Genomic DNA, 22,646 nt, shown 5'->3' with positions numbered 1-22,646 from the left:
TTTGTAGAAACACAGAGAAAGCCTTGCAAACAATGTGCTGCAAAGGTCATTAAACTAATGGGCTGTAGTACCTGGGTTCAGTTTTGCACATTGAGACTGATTAATTTTTTTCCTCTGTGTTTTCTAAATGAAAACCACCAGTAAACCGAATTTTTTTCTGAAAGGTTTTCTGCATTGTGTTTTAAGAGTTCTGCTACAGCCAAAGAAATGTGTAAGGAATCAGAGCATGTGTCTTGTGCCCTGCCAGACTGTCCCCATAGTTGGGAGCTCCAGAAGAACCACAGTGATTCAGGAATGGGCTTGTGCCCAAGTCCTTGTGCTTTGAGATGCTGGTTGCAGCTTGGTCTCTCTGTACCTGCTTACACAGTCAGACAGAATCACCTAATCTGTTATGTGACAAGATACTGACAAAACTATGTGCTATTCCTTCCTAACTTACAACAATTAATGTGAAAATTAGGCAGTGATGTACAGGTTTACAAGTTTTCAGGTTTTACAAGTTTCCTTTCATGGCCTTAAAATTTTTATGAGTTCTGCAATAGCTGTTCCACACAGATGCTTTACCCTTTCATGAATTATTTTAAACTATAGTCCCACATGTTTATAACCTTTTGCTTGTGTATTGTATAGAAAACCCTGAATAACCACCACAACCCAACCCCACCAACTGAACTGAAAACCATCAATCTATTAACCTCCTTGACATCTTACCTCATATTTTCAGTATTGCCTCTTCTTTGCATGTCACAGGAAGGTGAATATGAGGACTGAGTTACCTATACCAGATGCTGTTTTACAGCCTTCCATCAAGGTTTCTGCTTTCTCATTAAATTAACTATCCTACCCTTTCAAACAGCAAAGCTTTCTGCCTTTTCAGTTTCCAAAAGGGCAAGCACCAGTGAGTGAAGTGAGGGGATGGAGAAAATGGCATCTTTCCTCCAGAAATGTAGGAGAGAACATGAAGAGAGATGTATGTAGAGAGATGGTCTGAGCATGATGTTACTCAGCATTACACCTGGCTCATTCGATGTAGAAAATCCCCAACAAGAACTTTGTGTCCTGCTCTTGGTCCCTGTGTTGGGAAATGATGCAGCTCCACTGAAACCAACAATACTGCATGGATTAATACTCCTAGCACATCTTCCTCGACCCTTGTTATTATAAAAACTCCCACAATCATCTATTCAGAAACTCTGAGCCATGAAACCTGCACCTTTTGTACTAGCTATAGTCATGCAAGACTGGGGGGGGTCTTACCTCCTAAAATGAAGGCACAGCGGGGATGCAGATTAGTTGTGTAAACACCAAAGATGGGTTTTATAAACCTAAATTAGAGAAAAACTTTGGCACAAGAATGAGCGTGAATTAAGGGGCCATGAATAAAACTAGAGGAAATCTTCGAGTCACCAAATCATTGAATTTCTGGAAAAGCCTCTCCTGGAAAATGCAGGAAAGCAGGGAACAGTGAAGAACATCTAGAATGTCAATGAAGCACTTAATTAATGGGATATATGAAGTGGATCCGGGAAGAAATAGGATACAGCAGCTGGAGAGTCTCTTCTAGCCCTCGAAGTTAACAAGAGAAAAAAACCTCAAAAACCTTCAAAAATGCAGTTTCCTCTGATATCAACTAGAAAGTAAAACTAGCTGAAGAGGACAGGGGAATGATCAGGTAGACAAGTAATCATCTGTGTTTTCAATCTGTTGCTTCTATAGGTCATAGGATTGCTGCTGCAGCTGAGTTTTTACATAGGTGGTTTGAGTCAACATGCATGGAAGTGTGGAATGACAAGTGCTCAGAAGAGGCAACATCCACGAGTGCCAAGAGAAAAACTTTCACTATTTCAGATATTTAAAGTGTGAATTTACCTTCACCTATGATTTCTGTGTCCCATATTTAAGCGATCACTGAAATTAGTGTGTTCTCTAGTGTGTCCACATTTCTTCTTCAATTTTGTGTGGGCTAAATGTGCTCTCATTCTTTCTACCCATCTGTACATCTGTACTCCCCACGGCAGCTTGTTCTGGGGATTTTACATGGATAAACAAATGCTGTGGTTTTGTTCTTAGGTGGTCAGGGCTACTCAAAGACAGCTGTCATTGCTGAATGATTTGGGCTTGAAATGGGAGGAAAAAGGCACACGATTTCTTCTCATGACAATGCAAACTTAGAGCTTTATTTCCCTACTGTCAAGAGAAAAATCTACATTTCAGTTATGCAAACATAAAAGTTAAGTTCACCAAGGTGCCTCATGAATTCGATAAAGTGGGAATCAGTCAAAATACTGGGAAGAGTGAAAATTCTACTCCAAATCTAGCCACATATTCCAGTTCAAGGAGGGTTTAAACTAAAATGGCTTCTGTAGTGCTAAATACACCTTATCTCCTAAAGTCCGAGTCCTAAATCTGAAATCTTAAAGTACTAATTAAAAGCAATGCCCCTTGGCATTTTTGAGCCCAGAACCTGTCAGATACAAGTGATTTACAGAGACTTTCAACACTCCTTGGCTTACTGGGAGCTATGCTTATCAGATCACTGACCTGATTTCATACTGTCTTTATGAAATCTCTAACCAGATGATTAAATGCTTACTTTTATGTACTGAAATGTAGAAACCATGACCAGGCTTCTTGTATGAGCAAGGTTTCTTGTGTCAGTCAGGGAAATCAGATGGGATTTATGTGCTCAGGTGGATGGACATTAAAAAGTTAAGTTAGGATCCTGCTGGGTAAATAACTTGGTATCCCACTCACCACAGGGCACCATTTGAGCTGTATAACCTGTGACCATTAAAACCAACTAGTTTTATATAGAGTTCATTGGACTTCATTGGGGTTTTAATGCAGAGGAGAGATTATAAGTCAGGTTAAAACCACATGCTGAAAGCTGTGAAAATATATTTGAGTAACCAGCTCACTTGAAGGATCCATTCAGTTACCACTGAATTTTGATGGCAACTCCACAGAAGCAGATGTGGCAACCACAGTGGTGCGAACAATGTTCTTGATGAGGCTGGCTGAGGAAATAAAGCTCATATTCTATGTATCAATATAAACTTATTTTGGGGATCTAATCATCTCACATCAGGCATTTATGAAGACCACAGCTATAGCACTACCTTTGCTAAAGAAAAAATAATTTGAATGTTTAACACCATGTATGTGATATACAATAGAAGGCAGCACTATAGCAAAGACAGATGAGAGGTGGGGATTTTTTTTTTGTTCTTGCTGTTGTTGGTGTTTTTTTTTTTTGTTTTTTTTTTTTTTTTTTTTTTTTTTTTTTTTTTTGTTCTTTAGCTCCCAGGAGGAATTTCAACCTAAATCTGTTTCTGTAGACATAAGAAAGGTCCAGCTCATCTTCTCATCTCTCATTTTCAACCTGTTGCTTAGAAAGACTCGAGGAACTTGTGTGTGGGACTCCTCTGTGGAAGCTTTCATCTTCAGCTTTTCTGAGGATGTGCAGGCATGAAAATGTGTATTGACAATGTGCAACTGGTATGACGAGAGGGAATCATCCTGTCTTATCACCCAAAGTACTCAGCACCAGCTGGACAGATACACAGGTGTGTAATTCAAAGTGACTCTAGGACTTGTAAAGAGCAAAAGATCTTACAAATATCTGAGGCTCGGAAGGTGTTGGAAGGCATCTTTATCGATGTACACGAGGTTGTTGGCTTTCTCAATTCTTCTGCAAAGAGGAAATGAAACATCAGAGAAAAATATATCAATGTATTGATCTTAAAATTATGTTTGTCCCGTGATGTAGTGGAGCAATACGCTGAGATTTTCTTTTCGACAGCAGAAGATCTGGATGATTTCAGGGAGCAGCCTGCCATAGACAGGCAGACCCCATCACCTTTTGATCCTGGCAGAGACCTGAGGATAAATTTTCACCTGAGCAGGTAAAGAAAGGGACAGCTAGATAAGAAGATGGAAAAGACAAAGGGAGATTTCAAAAGCTCCTATAATGCCACAAATTCTTCAGTGCTTACCTGAACCAAACTGCAGAATCTTTGGTACTTGCCTATAATGAATCTTTATAATTGTCTCCTTTGCATTTAGATTGCTCATTACTTACATTTCATGTAGTTTGGGAAGGTTGGAAAACACATTTGCTTCTATGACCTCCAAGGCATCATTCTGTGAGATCTCTCTGAAAAATAATTTAGAAGTCAAGATATTTCAAGTCATTGGTGAAGCAGAAACTAGAGAAGTGAAAAATTCACAAGGAGCATTTTCTCAGATTACTGATGAGTTTTAAAAACAAGGTGGATATCAGATAAGAAAAAACAGAAACACTGATGAGTACTGCTGGGGCAAGCAATAACAACAGTCAGGAACAGAGATCTGAGGCTGGAGTTTGTATCTGGAGCATCAGACCTGCATATCCTGCTGTCACCATTCCCTGTGCATTAAAAGTCAGGGTCTATCCATCACGGGCTGCTGGACTTCTGACATTACTAATTACTGACAGAAATTTAATGAAACCTTTTAACTAAGTGAAGAAAAGAGGCGGTGAAGGTGGCTGAAAACAAAGACAGCTAAAAAGTTCCCAAGAAATACAACACAACTTCAGCAACAGGACACCGCTGTCTTGACCCAATGGAAAGTAGAGAGATTAAAATTAAGCCACCAGCAAATGTGCCCTGGTTAACAGCAGCGAAGAAGTCTTCCATAACTTGGAGCAAACCCTATTTGACATGGTAATACCCACTTACAGCCAGAGAACTGCAGAATATAAATGGCCAGTTTACTGTTACCACCACACCAGAATGCTTCTCCTGCTAGCCCAGAACACCTATTTCTTTGCTTCCCTAATCTGTGGGATGGCAAAGACAGGGCTCAGGCTCTGGTGTTATTTAGAGCTCAGGAGTTCTCCTGGTGAATCAAGTGGGCATCACTGCACTGTCCCCTGTCCCAGTCACATCACTTATCCTGGCACTGACCAGGGAGGTCGAGGTAAAGACAGCAATGCCAAAAGATTCCTCACTGCCATTTTTTTTGAGAATGGCATCGAAATGTTATTTTGTCAGGCTGAGGTCAGCTGTAGGAAACAAAATTTGTAATACAGTTGTGATTCAGTGATAGCATCATGGTCTATTGCATTTTAATCATAAGGTAGCTGCACATGTTTGGAATGAAACCTTGGATAAATAGATTGCAAACTGGACAACCCTTTTTCCTGGATATCTTGTTCTTTTGGAATTATGATGGTTGCAAATAGATTCAAATAGGCCTGAGGTAAAACATGAAATTGTAATGTCAGGTGCAAAGTCAAAAAATAATCACAAAAATTAATCAGAGGAATATAAATGTATTCCACTCTATTCTAAATAACAGATTACCTGCCCATTTAAGACAAACAAAAGCCTTGCAAAAGGCTTGTTTTTCACCTGACCTTTTCAGTTCTAAAAAAATGCCTTAGTGGTTTAATATTTTTTAGTTTAATGAAAAGTTTTCCCTCCTGTTTCCTCAAGTTTTTTTATGGAAGAAATCCAGTTCTGCTCTGCTCCAGGAGATCTAAACTGGCTGGAGAATAAGAAAATAAAAGTACATGAGGACTGACAATAGGTGCTTGGCAGGGTGTATTGAGGACTGGGTTTGTTTAGCAGTGCTGAACCATGTGAGTGTGTTCCTCTTTATTACTTAATTTTCATCAGCAACAAAATGTTTCAGCTGAGACAGGGACTCCTTTACACCATAAGAGCTACACAGCCATTGCAAGGGTGCTTCAAAGACTTTTTATTGTCTTCCTGTTTTGTTTAAAAATAATTACAAGATATAAGTAGAAATATCCAGAAGAATGGAATGGAATGGAATGGAATGGAATGGAATGGAATGGAATGGAATGGAATGGAATGGAATAGAATAGAATAGAATAGAATAGAATAGAATAGAATAGAATAGAATAGAATAGAATAGAATAGAATAGAATAGAATAGAAGCAAACTCTGCCTATGAGGTATTTATATGACAGTATAAAATACACTTGCCTAACTACAGTCCCGAAGATTTAACAACATGTGAGGTATCTCACACTTTTAAGGTTTGGTTTGGTTTTCCTTGTGCTCTTTTTGTGTGGTCAGGTTTATATTTACCATTCCCCACAACCTAAAAATCAGCTGTCTAGAAAAAAAAATCTTCAGAAAAAAGCAGCATGTTTAATACCAACAAATACATTTTGCCAGAAGATACTTCATGCCACTAAGAAGTTCAGGGGAAAAATGTTGCAGATGCCTTGGCCTTATACAGGGAAAAAAAGGTTATTAAGAAACCATAATACAGTTGTGACCTCACCCAGCAGATAGTGCTGCTGAGGGTAATAATTTTTTATGATCCAATCTGCTGTCTAACTTTGGAACAACTTGGATGACACAGCTTTTTTAATGGATTGCTTAAAAATGGATGTTTCTGCATCAGAAGAGTGTTTTGGCTTCCTAAGAGTGTGGTAGGTTATTGGCTTTGTTTTGATTCAAGAAATGGAAGATACATATCTGATTAAGGGGGCACAAGCAGGCCATGGCACGCTGGAAGGCTTGGAGAATGCATGGTGAAGGAAAGGACTGAAGAGAGGTAGGAAGATAGGAATCTCTAAACTGTTTTTGCAAGATTAGGTTTTTAAAATAATAAGATTTTTAGAGATTCTCTTTTAAACGGAATTAACACCTGTGTGAGGGGGCTTTTAGAGATGTGGGAAATGACTTGGCTTTCATTCTAACATTCCCATTCACAGGTACAAAGGAGACAGTCATTTTTTAAACAGGTAATGAAAATATGGACATATATAAATATGTCCATTTAAAATTACTTATTTTTGTCTTCCAGCTGAAGCAAACCTGTTTTGCAGCTGCTGAGGTTATGAACATCTCAAGATCAGTGAAAGGAACAGAAGGGAAAATTGTCAGTGGCAGAAGGCAATAACCCTTCTGGTGCTGGGCTGCATCCTCTGTGTTTAGGGGATTTGCAGTGGTGAGGGAAAAGACCCTTTGTCCCTTGCAATGGACTGTATCCTCTGCTACACGCTCTCCAGGAAATCCTGTTGGTGATGACCTTACTCATCACTGTTCTTTGCAGATGAATCCCAGTTTTGGGCTGCACATAAACCTGACAGGGCTGTCGTCCAGGTAAGAAGGATAAATAAAATAAAAGCATTATGTTTAGGAGATCAGTCACACACCGTGAAAAACAGGCAGCACCAATCTGGGGTTTGGTTGCATAATTTCTGTGAACTATTTATTCATATCTAGCTAATAGTGCACACCTGCTCCTGGAAATCCCAAACCACACTGTCTTGGATACAGGTATCCATGACATTAAAAGTGCAAACCACTGCTGTTCACATCAAACAACCAACTCAGCAGACTCAGATCCTCTGTAGAGGAGAGCAAATAATACCTGAGGCAGCAGCTACAAAGCGAAAAAAGGGATTGCTGGCTAGTGTTTGTGCAAGTGATTTGTCTTACAGTATAAATACACACAAACAGATGATTTCTCATAATGCAGATCTGATTATATGTCATCAAGAGAGAAGATGGGGCTGTTATTACGTTGTTTGTTTGGAATGAATGGCACTATTAGTGCTGCTAGTAGCTATGGCAGGAAACCCAGCTGGCAGTCCCAGCATCACTTCTGAAATAGACCAGCCTTGGAATAGATGGTGTGCAAAACAATCGGGCAATTTCTTAAAAAACCCCCAAATATCCCAACCACCCAGTGGTTGCAAAGTGCTTAGGCATCTGCCTGAGCTTAGTTTTCACTGCATGCAGAGTTGCACTGAAATCAACAGTGATCCTTGAAAGCATAAATTGTTTACTCAAATACAGCAGAAAAGATGAAAAAGCATTCATTAAACACATTTTCCAAAGGCTCAAAGGACGACTGTTTTTATTTTTCTGCAAAGGGAATGTAAGGCTCCATGATGTGACATCACACGATAAAGGCATTTCCTCTAATTTGCCACTAAAGTAGCAAACTGGAATTGTTATTACCCATTCCCCAGCAACTGAGTGCAGTGTATCATTTCCATGTGTGACAGTCAGAGCCTATCTTAGAAGAGAGTGAGATGGAAAAATCATTCAATCTGCTTGCAAAGCTGCCCTTAGGCAAGGCCAGGAGTACAACTCCATGGCATCTGTGGCAGAGCCCAGTGTGATCCATAGGAAGGATTCCTCTTCAAACCAGCTGCACTCAGAGTACAACCCGTAAAAATCAAGATACATCAATATGGCCTTTTAAACAATTCTGTTAGCAAGGAAGTTAGAGTTCATAGCAGTTTCTTTGTAGGCCACTAAAGGAAGAGTCTCTTAGAGTAACCAGTCTTACAGAATAAACAAGACTGCATTAAACTCATAAACTAATGATCTCAGGGCTAAGTGGTCTCATATTTCAAAATAACAAAATAATAATAAACTGGAAGTTTATGTCTTTTATGATAGAACTTCCTTTCAGGATCAAAGTGGAGCACACAGGGGTAGGGCATAGGGCAATTTCTTCTCCTGCTTGGAAATATGACTGTTTTAAAATAATGTGTTTATGTATGTGCGCCTACATACAGATAGAGAAGGTTGACGGAGATCAGTAAGTGGTAGGTTGTGCCAAAAGAAGAGCAGAGCATACATGAGGCAGAAGAGCAGCTCAGGCCAGCATTAGCCCCTTACACGATGCCCAGGGATGTGTGATTTTGAGCACAAAGACCTTGTGATTCTAGCAGCATGAATGACAGAGAGAAACTGCTGCCCACCTGGTGAGCTTGGCTGCCTGATGGCCACAGTAAATGTGGGATTAATGGATTTCTGAATTTCTTCTCCCCATGGTAGACTAGCAGAGGAGACTGCCCTGTCTGTCAAGGCTTCTCTGGTCCTTGCTTGGTGTGTGCACCTTGCCCACAGAAGCAGTACATGTGAAGAAGAGATTTCCTCCCTCTCCAGGAACACTGTCCTACTCTGTGGTCTTGGTAGTGACTCCATCCCTGTAAACTCCTACAGCCTTCCTTAAATTCCCTTCCAGAGCAGGTATGTACACAGGCTATACACTTGATCTGTTCACCTTGTATTTCCTGTGATACATTATAATTGGGTCTTTATTGGCTATAATCCTTTGCCTTTGATGCAGTTCTTTTGTGGCATAGTTACCCTGTGGATTCCCATGAATGCTTTTCTAAGAAAGACTTTATAGGTACCTGCAATCAGCAGTGATGCTGGAGGTTTAAGGTACTGATTCCCAGAGCAGGTGGCCTCACTGTGCTCTCTGTACTGCTACAAATCAACAGCATCTTGTTCATTTAAGAGAAAAGAGAAGGGAAAAAAGGCCAGCAATGCTTATTTTCCCCCCTTTCAATATATATATAAATACTCTTTAGAGCAATTTTCCAGGTCAGCTTTACTCAGTGGTTTGACTGATGTCACAATTTATGTCAAGCTTCGGAAGCAAATGTGGTGTTGCCCAGGCAATCCTGCCCAGCATTCACAGGGTGAGCCCCCACGGGACCAGCCTTGGACTTGTCTGAACTGAAAAATTAAACACCTGGCTACCTCTGTCTTCTCTGTCTCTGTCATGGATGGCGTGGCTCTTATTTCTTCAGCCTGATCAGAAACAAGCCTGTCTAAAATCTATTTTTGAAAACTTCCCTTTAAAGTGACAGGAAAATGCTACTACATTGATTTTAACAGGATACAAAAGAGAAGCCATTTTTCTTAAAAATATTAGAGACTTTTGACCTTTAAAAAATAGATAGTTGACACTTTGTCCTGTCACTTTTCCTTGTGAACATGAAAAACTTGTCTCCCTACCATGATTGAACACCAGGGAGTTACAGGGTAATATCTTTTAGCAGGTATTGATGTTTCAGAAATTAAATCAAGGACTGATTCTTCTTGTCATTTCTTTGCTTTGCGGAAGATACACATGTGCTGTACTGGCCTTACTAATTAAGTGGAAAACCTGTTTAAGCAACTGAACACTACTAGTAACTCCACAGTTAGAGCCAGATAGTGTATGCATCAGTCTTTGAAGGAGATTATCTGGAGGTGCCAATGCTGTACCTTCCTGTCTTCTCCAAAGGGCATGAAACCATGTTCTCAAATAAATCCCTGCAGGCATGGAGAAAAAAAAAATGCAAATTTCTGCACAGCATACAGAAACAAAGGGGATTTTATTTCTATCGGTGCTTTAGCACCGTGCCAGCAATCCTGATGAAAGTCTGTGGAGAGTTTGGTTGCATCAAATTAATTGTCCATGTAACGGTTTTAAATTGGTCTCTCTAATCTGAAAAAGCACACGATTAGTCTGCAGAATTGGGACTGATAACAACCAGATCCAACAGACGAAGCTACATCATTATAAGGATTGATTTTATAATCAGTAGAGTTTGAGGGGACAGATATTGCCTCATACTCCAGCACTAAGGGAGTGTATCATACTCCTTTTAGTTTATTGCCAGCAGTGCTGAAAATGCATGAAAGTTTGTAGGGTCAAACAAGAAAAAGGATCTTTGGACGAAATGGCAGCTTTCCACAGAAATCCGGCTCCACACAGGCAGCTAAAAGAGATGGGGTTAGAACTCAGTGCCCTTCAGGTGCTGGGACAGACATATCTGCTGCCCCTGGCTTCAGGTAATACTACATTTTATCTTTGACTATGAAAGCTTGCAGGGAAGACAGAAAAATATGTGTAAAATAGAAACACCCACTCAGTCAATGGCACTTCTCCCCCTCAGGCATGATGGGCTCCAGAGGATGTTGAGACCAAGCTGGCAGAAAAAGAGGGGTGTTCAGCTGAGGAAGGGACCTTCTCTTTCAGAGATGCTGATATTCCTAAATTGTAACTCCTTCCATGGAAATGGGCAAACAGCATTTATTCCCACTCATCTTGTATTACTTCTCTCTTGGCTTTAGTAGCCAGCTAATTATGAATAGTTCATTAAGATGACCTGGGCAGATGAATAAATTACATTTGAGACAATCATTCAGGAGAGCAGCTGAGTGAGGAACCATGGCAAATAATTTCTGGGAAAAATCAATAGGCAGACTGTCCTGGACTGGGAGAACATGTGGCTTCCAGAACCCAAAGTCTAGTGACAGCCTTTCTAAACAGATCATTCTGAAGCAGATGCTCCCAGATACTTCAGCAGACAGTTTTGAAATGCTTTAAGGAAGCACTCATTCACAAGAGGCCTCTGGAGGACAGTTCATTACTAATTCAAATACATTACAGAAACAGAAATATCCAGAATAACAAGTGCCTCAGATAGGCACAAATAAACATTTTAGCTAAGATAGGAAATTAAAAAAAACCCCATTCTTACTCCTCAGTTTTTGCATGAAAAATCCTCCCAGAACACTGAGTATTATTCACCAGAGCAAATCATATAGTATGTACACCCACTTCAGTGAAAATAAATCTCCATGACTTGACCCATCATAATAAAAATACTAGCATTGTCTAATGTTAAGCCAAATTATGAATATAGACATAATCCAACAGCTGCCAGCACCATGCACTACATCTTTCAAATGTTCTCCTGAAAAGATTTAGGTTTTTCTTATTTAGGTTTCTCCCTATGAAATATTCTTTTCCAGCCCAGAGATTTCCTTGTCTCCTCTTTTCTATTTGCATTCATTCTTCCCTTGCATAAAAGCTACTTACTCTCCTTATGTTTTATGTCTAACTGAAGCCTTGACCCTACAAACTCTTATCCTTGAGCTTTGGCACCAGGCTCAGCTAAGATGGTACTGCATGAATGTTTGTGTGATTACATATAGCCTAACAAGGGAAAAAATATTCTTTTACGCTTCCGAAGTTAAATCCAAACCTCTGCCTTGCTACAGACTGCCAGAGAAAAAACATGCACCACCAAGAAGCTACTAAATCAAAAGCTTTACAAAACATGTGTGCAACGAGACTTATCAAATTATGATACCATCATGATACCATCAGAAAAAATTAGTTAACCCCAAATCTGCAAGTTCTATATTAGAGCATGCAGAGATGACATGCAAACGTGGGAATTACACACAATCCCTTATCCTTTTGCCAAGTGGCAGCAAAGAGGAGCCTGAATCAAAATACCGAGAGTCTTATTTTACCTGTAACTGAACAGCTGTCCACTATGAAACCTTGGAAAATCATATGCTTCCACCTGAGTTATAACCCTTATCAGCAAACACTGCAAGGCTGCACACAGATAAGAAAATCTTAATAGGGGGAAGGGAAGGTATCATAAAACTTGGGCCAAAATTCACTCTAACAATATGTTTCTGTGTTTGTGTGTGTATACACACAATATTCCAATAAAAGCAATAAAAATAATAAACCCATGGCCACAGGATGGTTCTTACTCACTGGAAGCAGGCAACAGCTGCCTCTCTGCACATCTCACCCCATTTACAAGGAGGCTGCTGCCAGCACTGCTCTGTAGCCCACTCTGGAGAAGTACTAAACAAACAAAGGCTTTCTGCTCTTCTGGGGCTTTCACAAGGAATCCAAAATCACAAGGCTTGACTCAACCTTTCGATGGAGAGCCCTCAGGAAGAACCATTTCACAGGAATGAGGCAAAACCCTTGAGCCACAAAATTCTCAGCCACTTGGGAACAACCTAGTCCTCCTGTGTCAGAGTACTTTGATCTACCTGGGAACCCTTCTCCCCACTGTCCTGGGTCACACATAACTGGGGCATAGAAGGAAGTTTAACCTAGACATGATGCAGAAAGCGTTGCTGGAATTAGGTCTTCCTTCTTCGTCAAGAGAAATGAGGAATCTTCCTCCCTAGCCAAAGCACTAAAGAAGGAGGCTGGAAAAGAAATGTGGTTTGAATAAAAAAAAAAAATAAAAATCATGTTCTCCTTAGACGTTGCTCTGTCTATTTCTTTGCTGAACAGTATTTCATATACTTATGATATTTTTTCTGTCTGACTTCCTGTATTGATGTAAAAAAAATGGAACTTACAGTGTTTTCACAGCACGCAAGCCTGGCAAAATCTTTTTGTATTTCCAGTAAAATTCTTTGAGAAGATACTACTGAGAAGGGGGAAAAACAATTCCTAAAGAGACCCCAAACAAAAGAATTACCATTTGGAAAAGTCATGCTGATGAAACACACTTAAAAAATAAATAAAGAAAATTAAATCCATCATTTCTGATAAATACCATTGCTTTAGTTGAGACTGAATAAGATTTCAGACTCTGCAGCAGAAGGAATGAAAATCCATTAGTTTTAATAGTGGATCTGTATATTTACATTAACGTTCTACATTTTAGAGGAGTGCAAATTTTCCTGCAATTTTGAATAAGTGTTTTCTCTAGAAAACACACAGCTCTACACAGAACACAGAAGTACACAAACTTAAAGGCAATCCTGTGACAGCAAATTAGCTCAGATTTAAAGGAATGTTTTTTGCATGTTAAATACTGAATTAAAACAAAAAGAAAAATTATATACTTTTTTTTTTCCTCCACCAGATGGGAAAAAAAGCATGCATTTTTGAATTATTTTAATAGCAAAATGAAGATACAAATATTACATAAGATTATGGAACATTATCAGAATTCCCTCTGAAAGACGCTTTTTCTTGAAATTACTCAAATTTGGACCAGATCCCTGGACAGAAGGGCATTTTTCTTACATGCAGAAAGATACAGCAAACAGAAAGCAACCAGCAGCTCCTGCACACCACGTTCTTCTACACAGAGGTAATAGGGTTGCATTATACTCTTTCCATCAGTTCCAAGATGGCTCTGCAGTGTGGCTATGGCCAAGAGACTCCCCAAATGAATTTGTGTCTGCAAATCTCACCCCATTTGCAAGGAGGCTGCTGCCACCACTGCTCTGTAGCCCACTCTGGAGAAGCACTAAACAAACAAAGGCATTGCCCTGGGGGCTGAATTAGTGAAAACATGCAATTGATACTTCAAAATAGCAGGGTCAGGACAGTGGCACCTATTTAACTTCAGGACCACACAAAGACCCACATCAGATATATCAGATTTAGTTGATCCTAATGAATTCAAACATACTTGTTTATTCTGATTTTTTTGGTGTGTTTTTGTGTGTGTGTGATTATTTTTTGTTGTCTTTTTTTCAACTGGAACACACTACTAGTCAATTTTATGACTTATTTTCAGTCAAATGAATGAACCTCTGTGAGCATGCAAATCCCAAGAAGCCACACAGAGAATATTTATCTATGAGGCCTGTTAAAAAAGAGACTAATGCTACAAAATGACTCCACTTCTCCTCTCTTTTTTCTCTGTGTGCTGCTAAAGTCAATTTAAGGACATTCATGCACTGAAGACTGAGAGCGGCAGAGAAACTCCCCTGGAGTTCAGGTTATGACCTGAACTCAGGACACCACTCTCTCCCATCTAGACCTGTGACCCTCCTAGATACATTTTGCCTCATCATTCAAAGAGTCCAGAAGGGTAGCACCAGGATGCATGCTCTTATATCCTCCTCCTTAAAGATGTGCAGATGGAGACCTGTTAGGAGAACTCAGCTTCATCAGTGACATGATTACTTAGGAAGCTGCCAAAGGAAAAGAAGGAAGGCCCCCATTAAACAGGGAGAATGCACTTGATTTTCTTTTAGGTCACATTTAGTTAAAAGTGAGGTAAAAAGACTATTGATGTGGATGGCAAAATCTTCCATTTATCCACAGATGAGGCACAGCACAGCCAATGCAATCAAACCTTCCCACAGTGCCCCACAAAGGAGTGTGGACACCCACTGAGACCCCATTTCAAAGTCTGGCCAAAGGAGGCTGCTGCTGCTGACAACCAGCTGTGGCAGCCTTAGCTTGCAATGAATCACCATCTCCTGAGGGCACAGGCTGACATCACCCTCTCACGGAATGCCAGCCATCAGCCTACCCAAGTGAAAATAAAACATTCATCACACACATGCGGACTGGATATGAACAAATGACCCAGAAATCTGGGGGGTTCCAAGTCCTACTACCCTCTGCCCGAGCCATTCTCCTGTCACATGAAACTTGTTGTGACATATTTTGTGTGGGCTGCCTGGTGGAGAACAACCCAAAGCCTACTTTGTCATTTAGTTCTAAAATTATGTATAACTCATTCAACATACAAATAAAAGAAAAAAACTACCACAAAAAAGGAAAAAGTGGCAACAAGGGAAAAACTTCCTTGTTGCATATTAGGTCCTAATTTGAATTCCAGCATTTATCTGAATGAATTATATTTTTTAATTTGTTTAACTATGCTAATAATCACCATGCACTAGTGGTTTTAGCAGTATTTTCCCTTTATATGTATGACTCAAGAATTGCCATAGCAACTTGCTTCCTAATTAGCCTTCAGTTACCAACAATCAATACGATTAGACAAGGTCAGTGCTGGAGTAAAAGCAGGAGTAAGCTCTACGGATTTTAAAAAAGGCTACTGAGAGTGAATAACAGCGAGAAGAGGAGGAGAGGGCTCCTGGATAGTCTTCCTCAAAGAAAGGTGGTCTTCCCCAAAGAACGATTATTGCTCTGCCATTACTGACTCTCCTGTGAACCAAAGGAGTTGTGGTCAATGAGAGCTTTGCCCCTTGAGTGCAGAGAGCTTTTAGCCTGCCAACAGGTTCACAAAATACAGTGAAGAGAAGCATCCTTACATGTGCAGATAAAAAGATACCTTCCTGTCACATTGCTGGGACTGATGTTGACTGCACACCACCAAAATCAAGAACAAATATGTCCTAGATTTTTATCAATATGAAATCAATCTTCCTGCATAGGAAAGGTGCCTGAAACCTGGAGACTGTCCAGTTCACAGGGAGGTGCTGCTTTGGAGTTAAGCCTGTGCAGTGCTTAGCTGAGATCCCATTAGGAGGTCCTCCCTCTGGAGACCTGAGTGATTGCCCACTGTTGACACAATTCCCCCTCATTTTTACAGCCTGTTTCAGTTGTTAACATGTTATCTGTTACCCTGAAAGCACAGTGCCTGGCAGCACAGTAGGATGGAAATATAATGTGCTATTCAGAGCTACTCTGGGACCTGGGAATACAAAACAGGGTCCTTGAAACTGACAGATGAAGGCTTGTGAAAAGCCACTTTACTTGTTAGTGTGTTTAGGTCTGCTACCAAGAAACACAGGCAAAACCGAGCTTATTTTTAAAAAAACAGTTTGTATTTTCAATTATGCCTGGGCACATGGCTGTCACAGATGAACTGAAATCCATTTACTTTCCTCTGTGGAAACTCATTGCCTCTTGGCTCTGTCCTCTGTTCCTCCCTGGAGGTTACTCCTCCGCTGCAAATGAGCCTCCAGCCTCAGCTCATAGCACTGGGTCTCGCAACAGAGGGTCAGGATCAGGTAATGGAGGAGCCAGGATGTGGCACATGGTGAAAATACAATGACAAAGGAGTCTGGACAGTGCCGTGTGAGGGCACTTCAAGTCATGGGTTTTGAGGCAATGTGTCTTGACCTCCCCCTACACAGGAGGTCTCAAAGAAGGATTGAAAGGGTCTTAAGCTCAAAACAGGCAGCTTTGATTAGAACATCAACTAGGATAATTAACTTTAAAGCAGAAAAACCTTACAGGATATTGGAAGAGGACTGGGAAGATTTTATATACTCTCTACCCTGACATCCAGTGCCTTTGGAGGTTTGGAGTTCATAGAATCATAGAATAATATAGGTTGGAAGGGATTTTTCAAGGTCATGCAGTTGACCTTCCCAGAGGGACATCTATTAGACCAGGTTGCTCAGAGACCAGAACAACCTGACCTCGAATGTTGCCAGGGATGGATCATCTACCATCTCTCTGGGCAGCACATTCTAGTGGTTCGGCACCAAACAGTCAAAAGCTTCTTATACGTAGTTGAAATTGACCCTGCTGAAAAGTTTGACCCCCTCTTTTGTGAAGTCCATCTCTAAACACCGAGTGGCCAAGTTCCTCAATGGCTTGCTCTTAGTGGCAGTAAGCTCTGCTCAGACCTCCTGTAAATTCTGTCCATCACTCCTGGGGCTACTCCCTGCTCTCCAGGGCAGCCCTTGAGTGACACATATCCATCTCTGGCCTCTAACTCTCCTACCACTTGCAGCCCCTCAAAGCTGCAAAGCCCCTTTATCCCACAATGGAAATACCCAACACCCCTTCCTCCAGGGAGCTCTGTTGCTGCCAGCTCTCCTAAAGAGCCTCATCTAATTAGAAACAGAAATAATAAATAAGCACGTTCTTTTCACTGCATCGTGCTCACCCCTTCTCACAGAACAGATGGTAAAAGCATAAATCTTAAAAATCCAGCACAAGAAGCCTTAAAAACGTGGGGAATGAAGATGAAAAGCAGATCACTATAAAAACCCCATTCTGAATAAAAGATAAGATTGACAAAGGGATTAGACATGTCTAATGAGCACCTTCACTTCATAATTACACTAGAAAGGATAAACATTTCCAGATAAAGATATAAATCTTTGTGCTCTTGAGCAGAAAAGCAAGACAGAAGTAAACAATGCTTCCAAATAACAAAAACTGGTTTAATTCTGTCCTCACATGAAATTCTGCATTATTTCTGCTTTTAGTGAAGAAACTTGTAAGCACAAGACAAAATGGAGAGACCATTCCTGTCATTTGTGCTGAGAAACCCCCTATTTATTATGTGCATTTCTTCTCCTCAGAGAAGGAAGCACCCTATGAGGTGGATAAAATATATTCTCCATGTAGATGAACTATCCCACAGTTGTTCCAGAAATGTTCTCTTGAATGTTCTCCTTCAGAAAGTCACATCAGCAGCTCTCAGAGGTGAGTTTCTGAATGGGGAAAGTCAAAAGCCTGTCCCTGTCCCCAGCTCCCCGTCTTCTGCTGACTAGTCTGGAAAACTTACAGACATCAAGAGTTCTCCAGCTTTATCCATTTCTCTCACAACCATTGGTAATTTCCATCTGTGGTATTGGCTCCCCAAGCATTCAAAATACTTTCTGGCTTAGTATCTGTCTACCATTCTAAATCCTACCAATTTAAACGTTTCCCAGACTACTCCCTATGTATACACCACCACACATGCATGTATGTAAGTATATAAGTATATAGATTCTGCCAGGGGGTGGGTGGTTTAGTCACAAAAGGTTCACCACTCTTACTTATTTTTAAAGAATTACACACATATATGGAAGTCTTCATCCAAACCAGGTTCCTGCTCTAGAAATCAAAACAAATATTCACAGTGTTTCGTGAGCAAATTGTTCTTGGCTTGGTCACAAAACAAACAATAGGTAAAATGAATCTCTGATTTTACACCTGGGATGAATTAGGGCCAGCAGAGCCTTTGATAGAAAAATCAAAATGCAGCACACTAATAATGATAAAATTCTCAGTTGCCTCTCCACTGAGCAAAGGAGCCATCAAACTAATGATTAAATCCACATCAATCATCTGGCAAAATAAAAATAAAGGCTGTGCAATATAATGTTGTCAGAGAATCAACATCTCCTGCTTAGAAAATAAATGTCTTGACTTCATCTCAACATTTGTTTTCCATAAATGCTGAGGGTTGTATCAGCATTTGTATAGCAATGGGAAACACTCCTTCATTGCAACATGTCAATTCCACTAGCATTATTCCTAAAATAAACAAAAAAGCTGGATAAAATTAATATGGGAAGGTGTTCCTGAAATCCTCCTGAAATTGAATTACCATTTCCAATCTGGTGCCAGACTTCTTTCTACAGACAATATTTAGTAGTGGCAACAATAAATATTGAGGCAAATCCCATTTAGAGCAAATTGGACACAATTTCAAGGAGGTCACACCTTTTGCTTTCACTTGCTGGTACAGTTACAATACACTCAGCAAGATTAACAGGAAAAATTCTATAAAAAACTTTGTTGTAGTTAGAAAATATATTTTTTGGTTTTTTTTCTTAAAAAACCTTAATTTTGTATTTACAATCCTGTTTTCAAGTCAGGACATTTTAATTTTGAATTCTATCAAAAAATTTGGGAGTTAATACGTAAGTAACACACAAAAGGGAAATTTTTTTGCCAATTATTTGGGGATATTAGAATGAATATACTGATTTTATGAAGAAAAAGATACTTTTTTAATTCAGGACAATATTCTGACACATCACATGAGAAAAACCATGTATTTTGCCATGTATGAGTGATGAATTATATTTGAAGATGTAAAATGTAAATAGAACTGGCAATTCTGAGTTCTTAGTTCCATGGTATATGTAAATAAATTTAATAAATGTACCACTCAGCCACCTTAAAGATTATTTTATGGTAATTAGTAAATATGTATTTTTATATTTACAAAGTCACTTAGATAGTCATTTGTTCTACCTTGAAAGCACATGAATATAATAATAAAATACAGCTTGAAACTTCCTTTATTTCCAAATAGAATGAATCTTCCGGAGGAAAGAGATGAAAACTGAAGAAGTGACAGATTTTGGGGAAAAATTTTTGATTTTGCCAGCATCCATCCTACCCTCTTGGAACAAAAAACCCACCCAAAAGCACCTGAGATGAATGCCAAAAAGCTGGCCAGAAAGCAGACATAGCAGCCTCCTCAGCATGCAGTGACCATACCCATGGGAGAAAAGAAGAAAGATTATGGGATTAATTCTGCACTGCAGGATGACCATCAATTCTGAAGCTGCTTGCTAGGTTTGCCAGTCACAATAATCAGCTTCATGCCTCTAACGCAAGGACCCAGGCTGGGGCTGCCTTGCAATACTTGATGATCCAGAGGAAGGAAATATCTCTGTGTGATGTGGAACCTCCACCCCTCTGGCACAGCTTCTTGCTCTAGTGGTGGCAGGGGAAGCCCAGCAAACTGTCTAAGATCAGGGCAAGCCAAGCGAGAAATAATCTTACTAACTGAGAAAAAAAATCTTGATATTCACAACATTTTCAATTACAGAGGTGGGTTGGGGGTTTTTGGTTTTTTTTTGACTGCTGGGCTTAAGAACTGTGCATTTCACACTCAAATCTCAGTTTGGAAGAATGAGGCTTCTTGAGAACCTAGACTTATATATGCAAAAAGGCTGCCTTAATTTAGCATGCACTTAGTTTTATCTGTTTTGTTAGCACAGAAGAAGGCAGAAGAACACTGGATCAAAGTTTCCTCTTAAAACAGAGTGGGAACTCACACAAGCATTTGCCCACGTTTCATGTTTTATGAATTCAGGTGATCTGAACAGTATGTCACTGGGGAGAGGCATTAAAGCATTTAGCATACATTCAGACAAGTTGGTTCCCGTTTTTTTTTTCTTTCCCTCTCTGTCTAGACAGCTGTAAAACAGGGACCTGAAATGATGTGCAAGATGATTCTCCCATTAAATACTTCAGTCTTTAATGCTAGCTTCACACTAATGCAGTTAACAAATAAAGATTCTGCTAACAGTTCATTACCACAAAGCTCATTCTTGCTCAACAAAAGCAAGTAATGACAAAATGTATTTTCTTTCTAAATTTATTTTATCAAAGAAAGCAAGCATCAAGATACTAAACCCCATAGAAAGAATTATGAAATATTTCTTTCTTGTGCTCTGATGTGTTTCAATTAAAATATGCAAATATTAGTGTGTTTTTCTGAGACTTTTTGAATAGAAAATTTAGAAGATGTTGATATGAACACTATTAATTGATTTTACATTTCCTAGCTTCTTCTTCTAAGGGTTTTTTACTTTAGTTGTAATTTTGTTCCACCCAAGCATTAGCAAAAGACTGAGATCAGATTATCTTTCCCTGAAATGTAGCAAAACTGTAATTAAATCTCTGCTCTTTGACACCGGCAGTGAGTAACTGACATGGATAATAAATTTCTCCTCCAGTTTTTGTAATTGTGCAAGGGATGACAACAGTAACTGCAAAGTGGAAGATCTCTTCCACAGATAAGCTTTGGCAGGGAAAAGCAGAGTACCAAGTGATGATGCAGCAAAAGGTTTATAGATTATAATAAAGCCACCCAGTCTTTGTTCATTGTTTATTGTGTTTGGAATGCAAGGCATAGCTTCTACTGGCATAAAATAAACTGAATTTATAACACCAGGCTTCCTGTATTTTCACACCAAACACAAAAGTTTGCTGTCCAGGAGGTGATGTTTCCAAAGGCTGCAGGAGGGTCTTCTGTAGCAATGGCACTGCCTGGAAAAGGAGAAGTACCCTGGCAGCTCACAGCCATCCAGAGAGACTGCGGCACCTGGCACGGCTCCACCACTACCATGCGATACAGGACCCCTGGGAGAAGCTCTAGTGCCTGCTTGCCTTTCACATCCCATTTGTGGCAACCCATCTCAAAGGGCAGAGGGGGCTAAAGAAGACTGACACACTCTGGCTGCTGTTGAGCTGTGAAATGCATGTCTGGCAGAGGACAAGCTTTCTTACGTGATTTTGCTGCTGAATCAAAAGCCTGAAGTGCCACCAACCCCTCCACTGAGGAAAAGTCCTGTTCCAACTGTCTAATCACCATCAAACACAGACTGTCACCTGGGGTGGGGGCATCTGGGACTTGCAAGTCCAGCTGTGAGAGCCAGGAAGCCTCTGGTGATTGCTCCCTGCCTGACCACCAGCTGCAGGAGCCAGGAAGCCTCTGGTCACCAGCCTGCTGACTTGTCCAGGGTTGGAGGGAATGCCTCACATCACAGTAATGGCCCATTCAAACGTTTATTCTTTGGGATAACAGCCTGAATTTTGAATTTTTTTGCCTATGTTCGTTACTTGCCTTAATGTTTTTGAACAGTAGTCCTCTGTTCCCTGAGAGAAAATGCATAGACTAATTTACATGCATTAAGTAGCATACTTATTTTCATGGTGTGCCCTTAAGACACAGAAAGTTACACAGAAGTTCCTATAATGTAAATTAGAATTTAATATCCATAGCGTTGCACCTTGAGAATATACCCTGGAGTATTTGCTACCAAAGGATGACTTTTACCTTATTCAGTATGTATTTTGGTACATAGAATGGTCTGAGTACCACTTTCTCCTTAGGGATGTAAATAAATATTTTTATAAGTATGTTTATAAGCACTGTTTAACTTATATATCACAGTAGATCCTAAAAATCTGTATTTTTCTGCTTGCAAAAAAAAAAAATAGCAGGTTAATCCAACTATGCACTGAAAGGGAGAAAGCAACTCCTGCCTAGATACAATTTCCAAATGCTTTGGCTACACTGAATCATAACCATTTTCTCAAAATAGCTTTAATGAACTTATTTAAGCCCAGTCGTTTGCATATCAAATGAGGCAGAACACAATACAAGAAAAACTGGAGAAGCTATGAAATGCTGAACAGCTTTCTTGGTAGCAGAAGACACAGATTGCTCATCCTTAGGTGATCCTGTGATTCCTGCCTCCACCCCTTCACTCCCATGTCTTTGGGCTGTATGCTGAAAAAAGTCACAGAGTCACGTCCAGGAGCTCAATGAAGCCGATTTTAGGAGCACATGGGACGGGTTAGCCACTTGCTAGCCCAGGCAGCCTGATGGCTACTGCTGAAGAAGGTCTGGATGGTGAATGCATCAATTTGCCAGGTTGTTAGAGAACGTGCAGTCTTTGCATTCTGCCGAATTCTCTAGGTGAGACTTACAATCGAGCCAAGAATTCTGGTCCTTCCCCAGCCACAGAAAGAGAGACACCCCTTGATTCAAAATTCTGTCTTCTGTCTCCGTAGTCCGCATGTAA

At 40.0% G+C, this 22,646-nt stretch overlaps 1 protein-coding gene across 5 annotated transcripts in view; it reads right to left on the bottom strand.

Moving 5' to 3' along the window:
* The window catches only part of FSHR (follicle stimulating hormone receptor), a 104,128-nt gene that overhangs the window by 25,965 nt on the left and 55,517 nt on the right, over positions 1 to 22,646 (bottom strand). For all 5 annotated transcript variants that reach the window (XM_066178087.1, XM_066178085.1, XM_066178084.1 and 2 more), the window contains 2 exons: positions 4,082 to 4,156; positions 3,617 to 3,691 (listed from right to left, as the gene is read on the bottom strand). In XM_066178087.1, coding sequence (XP_066034184.1) covers positions 3,617 to 3,691; positions 4,082 to 4,156 — 150 coding nt within the window. The remainder of the gene's footprint in view (positions 1 to 3,616; positions 3,692 to 4,081; positions 4,157 to 22,646) is intronic.

Source organism: Chamaea fasciata, unplaced genomic scaffold (genome assembly GCF_029207755.1).
Source record: "Chamaea fasciata isolate MVZ Bird 193981 ecotype frontalis unplaced genomic scaffold, bChaFas1.0.hap1 SCAF_3, whole genome shotgun sequence".
NCBI classification, from domain to species: Eukaryota; Metazoa; Chordata; class Aves; order Passeriformes; family Sylviidae; genus Chamaea; species Chamaea fasciata.
This window is presented reverse-complemented; position numbering and strand designations above follow the sequence as displayed.